General features: G+C 38.6%; 1 protein-coding gene across 1 annotated transcript; it reads left to right on the plus strand.

The window, feature by feature from the left end:
- Positions 1 to 1660: 1660 nt before the first annotated feature.
- Positions 1661 to 8819, plus strand: LOC140302264 (low choriolytic enzyme-like). The gene is made up of 9 exons (XM_072381102.1): positions 1661 to 1780; positions 2137 to 2167; positions 2421 to 2486; positions 2937 to 3089; positions 3347 to 3464; positions 3604 to 3782; positions 3893 to 3974; positions 5219 to 5343; positions 8748 to 8819. The coding sequence occupies exons 1-9, from the start codon at positions 1718 to 1720 to the stop codon at positions 8801 to 8803; spliced, it is 873 nt and encodes a 290-aa protein (XP_072237203.1). The 5' UTR covers positions 1661 to 1717; the 3' UTR covers positions 8804 to 8819.
- Positions 8820 to 9226: the final 407 nt, after the last annotated feature.

Raw genomic sequence — 9226 nt, forward strand, 5'->3', positions numbered from 1 at the left:
TCTTTCTGCACTTCCTTCTATGCCTGCACCCTATCTCTACTCTGTCACCTCTGACAGAGTCGGACTCCTGGGTTCCTTCTATGTAGCTTATTGTTAGCTTTTGTATAGCTTGTTATATCTTCATTTGTAAGTCGCTTTGGATAAAAGCGTCTGATAAATACAGAAACATAAACATATAATGTCCGTAAAAGAGGTCCTTGGGAGAGTTCAGAGTTTTACGTCATGGATGAAGCTATAAGCTAGTTGCCCTATAGCCACTTGTCAGATGTATGTGGATCCATCCATCCATTCATTATCCAGCACTTATTCGAGACAACAGGTCTATGTGGGACACACAGACATCTCTCTCCCCAACCACACTCTTCAACTCCTCCTGGGTAATCCCAAGGTGTTCCCAGGCTGAGCGAGTTCTGGGTCTGCCTTGGGGCCTCCTCCCAGTTGGACATGCTAGAAAAAACTCCAAAAGGAGGTGTCAAGGAGGCATCCTAAGCACATGCCTGAACCATCTCAGCTGACTCCTTTCAATGCTCTACTCCGAGCTCCCTACGGATGGTCTAGTTCCTCACCTAATCTCTAAGGCTGAGCCTAGTCACCCTCCAAAAGAAACCCATCGCATAGCCATAGGTGAGAGTGGGAACAAAGATAAACCAGTAAAACGAAAGCTTCAACTTTCTCCTCAACACAACAGACCAAACCCCAATCCTTCTGTCCATCTCTCACTCCAACTTGCCATCCCTCAAACTAGATAGCTAAACTCCTCCTCCTGAGGCAGGGACTCATCCCAGACCTTGAAGGAGCGCTCCACCTTTTTCCGGTTGAGAACTATTGCTTGGTTTTATATTGATTAGCGAGATGGTCCTAAGCTCACAGAGGAGTGTGTGTGTCTTTGGACTGGAGTTTAACTCCCCCCACCTCCTCATTCTCATCAGTGCTTTAAATGATTGAAAAACAAGAAATATTAGCGTATTTCGTTAGTGTCATAATACTGATGATTTTGAATGTTACTTATATGTTTGAACATACATCACAAGATCAGTTATCATATAACAGATTGTAAAAGCTCACAAAAGTACTCATGTATACAGTAGATGCGCTCTATCTATGGCAATATGGTGTTGAATTATGGGAGCCAATGTGTCTCTCTGAGCTGAAATGACACATTTGAATTAAATTAAATTCAGTTTAGTTAATCTCTATTGCTCCACTTAACAACATGTGTCATCTCCTGGTACTTTAAACAAAGAATGAACAAGTTTAATTAAATCAATTTACAAATAAATCCATTTTTAGTTTCCTCTAGAATAATATTCCGAGAGAAACAGTTCAATACACAGCAACCTGCAGACTGTCTGTTCCAGTGCTGTTGAATAATAGATATGACTTTGATACTTAACGTTTTATGCAAAAAATTCTCAGCGGAAAACAGGACCTGCAATCTTAGTGTCTTGCATATACTTTTTTGCAAGAATTTGCAAGATTGTGTGTTAACTAAATCCATACTGGTACCATGCCCACAATTTGGAGAAGTAATATGAACACAAGCTTTTGCAACTCTTCAACAGATTTAGCCTTTTGCAACTCTTCACCTCAAACTTTAAACTCTTTGTAAAGCAGCATACCATATTAGGATGAGAGTCGTTTGGCTCTACAACCTATATAAGTTTAAGCAATTGTGTTTCCTTTGAGTCTTTTGTTGGTCTCGGTCTAGCAATCAACCATGATTCTCCTGACTGCTTTGCTCAGTGGGCTTCTCTGCTCGGTCCGCAGCTCCGACCTACAGGTAAAGCCAAACATTTTGCATTTATATGGACAGAAGGTTCCTCTGCTCTGTTAATGATTAATTTAAGACATAAGTTGAAACTATTTTAAATAGAATGCATTTTTTCCTCAAATCATATACCAGTGAAAGAACATAAACTGACATTGTCATTTTAGACATTTAGGAACTTTTTTTTCACAAGTTTGAAGAAATTGTAAGCAAAAATAAAAGCAATCTCAGATTTGGTATCTGAGATTGCTTTTATTTTATGTTGTAATTTTCACTACATTGAAAAATGAACATGGTCAGTTAGAATATTACATTGTTTTTCGAAGTGTTACCATACCTCAAGTTATAGTTAACTTGTTTTATTGCAGGATTTCATTGAAAAGAGCGATGAAACATCTGGTAAGACTTGTTGACATTTCTTACAATATTTTCATATATATAATCACACTGTAATACACAATGTAATACTGTTATTTATTTTCATTAATGTGTATATGAAAATGACCTCTGTCCATATATTTCATTCTCTAAAAGTCCCTACTAAGACTAAAGACGAAGAATGTATAGACAAATACACAAATATATTTTTTGTGATATTGTGATATTTTTTCTCTTCATTTACTATGGAAATACACTGTTTTATGTTTCACAGGCAACACCATTGACGATGATGACTTCAGTATCTCCACACTGCTGGAAAAGGCCAATGCTAACCTTGGTATGTTCCTGTCCTTTAGAGTAGCTTCTTCCTTGTCTTAGTGAAATTATAATTGAAGTTGTTCATTTACAGAGAATAGGAATAAAACAAACCTATCCAAATCTTAAAAGCAAAGCTGATACATGGTAAATGGACTGTGCTTATATACCACTTTTCTAGTCCAGTTGACCACTCAAAGCACTTTTACAAGCCATATTCACCCAGGCAGAAACACACACACTCATACAGCACATCTTAGACGATGTTACAGGCTACACATCAGAGGCAATATAAGGTTCAGTGTCTTGACCAAGGACACTTCAACATGTGGTCCGGGGAAGCCAAGAGTCAAACCACCGACCTTCTGATTGGCAGACAACTACTCTTCTTCCTGAACTACAGCCACCCCATACATAATTATGAAATCACACATACAGAAAAAGATGACAATTTCCTTTTAACATTTTGCAGGAAAGAACATGGATGAACCTCTGGTGATGTTTGGAGATATAGCAGTGCCAACAGGTCTAATGAATGCTGATCCCTGCACAGCACGAGGCTGTCTGTGGCCTAAAAGCACGGACGGCAATGTCTATGTGCCTTTCCGAATCTCCGATCAGTACTGTAAGTTCCAACAACACTTTGTTTTGGCACTCTGTTTGATTACCTGATACCTCAAGTTGTCTCCACAACAGTGCATGACTCATCAAACTCTCTACAAGAGCCGTTACACACACTGCAGCACAGCGCTGCACACACACTTTTCTCAAATAGATAAATTAGATTTTTGTGCACATTATTGGGAAGAGCAGGACTGTTAGGCTGGTAAAGTAGCAAATGGTCATCGCTTACATTTTCTATTTAATTTTTTTCCTGTCAAGCGCAAAGAGAAAGAAACATCATTGTTGAAGGTCTGCAGTCATTTGCAGCATCTACTTGTATCCGCTTCACGCCCCAACAGAGACAGAGGGACTTTGTGGACATCCAGTCTCGCTCTGGGTGAGGACCACACAAACTGCAGAAATGAATGCATCATAGTTCTTATTTGATAAAAAGTCGACTGGCAGGCTTGTTATCAAACACAGAATGGGAAAGGCAAGTTCACTGTCATGTGGTATTATTAACTATTCTGTTTCAGGTGTTTCTCATTTGTTGGACGTCGTGGCCGCGGCCAGGTTGTGTCATTGAGCCGCAGAGGCTGTGTCTTCAAGCAAATCGTCCAACATGAGCTGCTCCATGCGCTGGGCTTCAACCATGAACAGACCCGATCGGATAGGGACAATCATGTTCGCATCCTTCTGCAGAACGTGATTCCTGGTGTGTTAGGTTTTTATTGCTGACGTAGGCCTCACTTACAATTTGAAAATGTAAGAAAACCTTTGACAGGGAACCTGCCATTAAAGAAAGGTTGTGTGATCCCTCTGCAGGTATGGAGCACAACTTCAGGAAAATAAATACAAGAAACCTTGGCACTCCATATGACTACAACTCTGTCATGCATTACGGAAGGTAATGTCTCAGTTCAATCATTAAACATTCTACAGCAATGTAGTTAAGCAGTTATGAAATCAAGTTATAAATAGCAAACCAATATGTTTAAAAAAATGATTGTAATTATTTTAGATCTGTCTCAAAACAATGCTTGTAAGCTCGAATATCAATTGGAAGATTGAATTATCTCCACCCTCATCTTTATATCATTTGTTCATTGAAGCAACATCGAGCATAATGTATTTACAATTCTAATGTCACTTTTGCCCTCACGAGATTCTATGATCATGAGAGTGATATTTGATGGATGGACTTTTACTTCTAATTTCCTTTAGGAATAATGTAGTCAGTCCGCAAGTATATATGTCATGTAGTCATGTGGCATAGATTAAGATACTTTAAGAATTCTATTTGGATACAACTACATGGTGGTTTTAATGCCACATCAGGTCCATTAACTGTATCTGTAATTCTACTATAGTAGTATGAGGACGCTGGCCAAATTTGTACTTTCGGCCTTCCTTGACCGATTTTTAAACCACCTCTATGAACAATCACGGATATTGATTCTTGAAAAATTTATTTCTCTCACCCTACCAAATCAACCCAACCCCAGTTTTATCAAAGTGTCTCCAAAAGCCACACTACAGGACTATTATGTGCTCAACGGAGCAGATACTATGGATCGTTATCCCTCATGTATGATAATGCTATGCCTTGAACTCCGTTGGCTTCTGTAATGTCAGCTATGTTATCTTGATCAGTAAACAAATAGAAGTTTGTCCATGTTTCCTAATGATTTAAACAGGGCCCACAGGTAAAAGTAGATCAAACAGTTATATATTTGAAAGAGTATTCATTTTGATGGACCCTGTGCTGATCTGAGGATCAAAGTGGAGCTGCTGAGTAAGGACAAACTTTTCATGAAAAAACAAAAATCTGAAATGACTACCTTTCTGCGAAGAATTTGAAATCCATGATAATCAACAACTATCTCATGGCTTGTAAGAACAGAAGTAATAATAAGAAAATGTCCATATTCACTTAAATTCATCCAGTTTTGGTATCTGCCATCTTCGGACGGAAGTTTCTGGCTGGTCAGTCGTGCATAGTGCACCACTAGATTAATCAGTTCATTTATATTTACTGCTGATAACAGTTACCAACAAGTTCTTGACAGAGTTGTTGTTTCTTAATTCAGCAGCCTTTGAAGATCAAGCAGGACTCAAAGTTATCATCACTACTGTTTGTTTGCCCCACAGGTTTGCCTTCTCAAGAAACAGACAGCCAACTATCGTTCCCATTCCCGACGCAAATGTACCCATTGGCAGAGCCACCCAGATGAGTCCCACGGACATCCTTCGGGTGAATCGCCTTTATCAATGTAGTACGTACCTTTTTCCAAACTAGCCTATTATCTCAATGATAGTACCCAGAGGCAGTTCTGGAGTCTCTTGAAGCCCTCTGCAAAATTCCACAGGGGCCCCTCTAACCAGCATTTATCACCCTTATATAATGGATAATCTGACACTAACAAAAAATGTGAAATGCAAACATTGTTGTTATAGCATTGAATTCCTCAAATGTAACTGATGAATGTTCTTTGGCATAGCTTTCACTACTCTTTTACTTACCTATTCTTCATTATTTACAATTTTCATTCAATTACACTGGGGCAATATTATTTAACATAGTTACAATACAGGAGCTTAAACTATGTGCTGAGCCCTGCATTATGAGTCTTTATGAGTACATATACTGCATAATACAACACATAAATAAATACTGTTTTCAGAAGCATAAAGCCTACTGAAGTCGACACATATGGAAAATAGAATAAAATATACACACCACTTGCACACAATAACTTCAATCCATGCCCTTTAGCAGTACATTATCCTAATTTCTTGCCTATAATGCCTATAACTTGTGTTTATGTTTATGTATTTAGCAGACGCTTTTATCCAAAGCGACTTACAAATGACTTACTTAATACTCTTAGCTTGACAGTTAAGCTGAAGACAGCATTGTTTTGATAACTAATGAAAGAGTGATGTCCAAGTAAGCTGTTTTTCTTTTTGGCCTGCTAGCTGAGTAAAGAAGTATATTGCGGGGGTGTACATACTGCAACATGCAGGTACTCAACAGGAGCTGGACCGACTGAGCTCCTGTGAGCTAAAGTAGATTCTGCATTACCTGTACAACTTACCACTGTCTTTTTTGCTCTTCCTGTTTTTATTCTTTCTTTTGTCACTGCTCGACAGATCATTTATTTTCCTTTTGATAGACCCGCTCTCACTTGTTTGTTTACATAAGACGCAGATTACAGAAATTTGAGGTTCAAATTTGTGTTTCCTGTATAATAATTGATCTGTTTCGACTAGTCAGAAATACGTTCATACACGTATCATTTATACTTGGTTAAAAAGATTATGCAAATCACGGAAACTATAAATTCTGACCTGCCAAATGATGCATTATCTTAGAAATCTAATGCTGCTGAAAAGTACAGTACCGATGTGAGAATGACAAAACTGCTCACACATTATTAGTTAGATATATTCACTCATAATCAACGGCACAAATGAAAAAGTTTGTCCTTAGAAATGTTCAGATGAACCGTATAAAGAACTTTTCTTTGAGCTGAATAGGTCCTAATTTTCGCAAACTGCATGTTTCAGATAGCGTATTTCTACAAATGTAACCTACAAAAATTCCAGCATTGGTTTTAATTCGCAATACGTTCCATAAATCATTTAAATTAGCGACAACGAACGGAGGGAGATATTTATTTAGCTGTGTGCGTTCCTGCGATGGGGGGATACAATTCCTGGCAGCCATGCATATCTCTGCATAACACCGGCGCTACTTGCAGCAAGAATGAGAGATGTGGCCCCTTTAGGGAGTTCTCCACCGTCCAACCGCTGTCATGTCATTGCAAACTCTCACATTGTCCCGGCTCTGTCGTGATTCAAAGTTGGTCAGCCCCTGGGGGCTCCCTTCTGGCCGGGGGCCCTAAGCATTTGCCTGCCTTGCCTGTTGGCAAGCAGCACTTCTAGTAATACCTCATAATAACAGTATTTCCAAAGCTCCATACAATACCAGTCAAAGGCATCTCTCACCTACTCATTCAAAAAGAATGGATTAGCTTATCCAAACTTTTTACTTATAATTTATATTTGTAGAGAATAACTGTAAATCATAAAACTGTGTAAAATATTAACCCAATTTAGATCCCATTCTCTGGAAAGTCTTATTAGCATCTTTCCACAACTGCTCATTATTTTGCCCCATCCTCTCATCTCCTCCGCACCGGCCTACTACTGTCCTCTCTCTCTTGTTTTCCTTGCTGATCTTCTTTCATACCTTCCATAACAAAACAAGGCAGCAAAATAATTCACACCATTTTCATTCACAAATAAACTTGCAGAAGCATACTCTCATTACCATAAAATGTAACTAGCAGGCATAATAATCATCTCTTCACCTTTAACAAGTTTCATGCTTGCATAAGAAGTCAAGTGTAATGTCACTAAATAGGGAGGTGTTAAAAATAAATGAGCTCGATATAGTATTTGTAGTTCTTTGAAGTTGGCGTTTGATCAGGAAATCAGCAAAACTTGTGGGAATAATAAAATTTGCGTTTCTGGATGAATTACCCATAACATTATCTTACTGCTTTCCTGTCCCTTTGGACCACATGGTGTCAGTGTAGAGGGAAGCCTTTGGTGTTAGTTTTTTAAAGCAACAGCTGAAGGTAGGGAAATTGTGTCTTCCTGTATCGTTATCCAGCACACTGGATTAATGTTATGATGCAGTGTATTTTCTGCCATATTGAAAACAGGCGTATTTGTCCCACCTAAAAACTATTTTATACCTGTCAGGTTTCCGATATGCCCCCCCCCCCTCCATGTTAAACTCATTCCTATGCACTTGATTCCAGCAGTACCACAGGATTTCATGTGTGCTTAAAAACCAGATGACTTAATTAGAAAAAATGGTTTAAGCACGGGTTTATTTTTGCATCCAAATGTGCACAAACACTCCTAGCCTCAAGGAAGATATATTTGTCCTCCATGTACACAGTAGTAATATAATAGGGTGATAGGACTATGATGACTGTATCATGACTAACATGTTTCCGCGCTTCCAGACGTTTTTACGTCTTTCTATTAATTGGACTGCCCTCATTACTTAGTATAAACTCCTATAATAACTTCCTGCAGGTGTGACCATGCCAGTCCTTGGTACTGGCAGGTTCAGTTCTCTCTTTCTCTGATGTTACCCTGTGTTGTGTTTTAGGAATGGTATTGAGACTGGTTTGATTTCGCCTGCACCGGCCGTTTATTCTCTCCTGCATAACATGTGAGAATGCTGGTCAGGCACGGTTAATTCACAGTTGGGTCACACACATACTGCAGGGGAATGGAAATGCTTAATGAAAGAACTTAAAAATAACTCCCACATACAGACTGCTAAAAAGGAACCGACTTACCTTGGACGCATCCGTCCCAATACTGACGTCCATCAGGTGCAGCTGATGACGTAACCACGCCAGCATTAAGGAGGAGACGCTCAAGAGCCAACATACCACACACAATGCAGTAACAACCAATATTACAATAATAAAAGCACATGGAATAATAGCTATTTACTCCGTTACACAGGATAATTGACACAAACAGACAGAGAGCAATCCCTTTGTATGTTCACGTTCTATATTATTAAGGAATTTCGTAAAGGAATCAGGCAGACTTTTAAGGACTTTGCTTTGTTACTAAACTGTTGCAGATTCGACTGCAACCAGAAATGCAGGGAAAGCTGTGCCAAGAAACAGAATTCGTTGAGAAGATGGTTTAAAAGTAAGTAGGTTTACATGTTGACTTTGCTTTCAAGAAATGATGTTGTTGTACAATGAAATGACAAGATTTTCAAATTTACATGTAAGCCCAAAGTGAATGAGCCCTTGCAATCTAACTGTATAAAAATATCATTTCTAGGAAAGCTCTGTGCACATCATTATTTAATTGCACTCAATTATGTACTTTTCAATCATTCTGTATTTTCTGTAAGAAGTCAAAAACTGCTGGTTTTAAGTGTTTCTTTGTGCACTACAGCTTCTTAAACGTATTCAATCACAATTGTAACCTTTTATTCTCTCATCAACAGGAGATCAGAAGAAAATAATGGAGAGTTATGCAGACTTTAATCTATATGCAACCCCAAGAAATACATCTGGTGCTCTCTGAATGTGCTTCAATCACATTCTG

The sequence above is a fragment of the Leuresthes tenuis genome, unplaced genomic scaffold (assembly GCF_036924035.1).
Source record: "Leuresthes tenuis unplaced genomic scaffold, fLeuTen1.0.hap1 SCAF_2, whole genome shotgun sequence".
Lineage (NCBI taxonomy): Eukaryota > Metazoa > Chordata > Actinopteri > Atheriniformes > Atherinopsidae > Leuresthes > Leuresthes tenuis.

Coding starts and splice junctions, on each gene's coding strand:
- LOC140302264 (XM_072381102.1), top strand. CDS start 1,718: ATGATTCTCCTGACTGCTTTGCTCAGTGGGCTTCTCTGCTCGGTCCGC. Junction 2,487..2,936: donor AAAGGCCAATGCTAACCTTG/GTATGTTCCTGT, acceptor AACATTTTGCAG/GAAAGAACATGGATGAACCT. Junction 3,090..3,346: donor CCGAATCTCCGATCAGTACT/GTAAGTTCCAAC, acceptor TTTCCTGTCAAG/CGCAAAGAGAAAGAAACATC.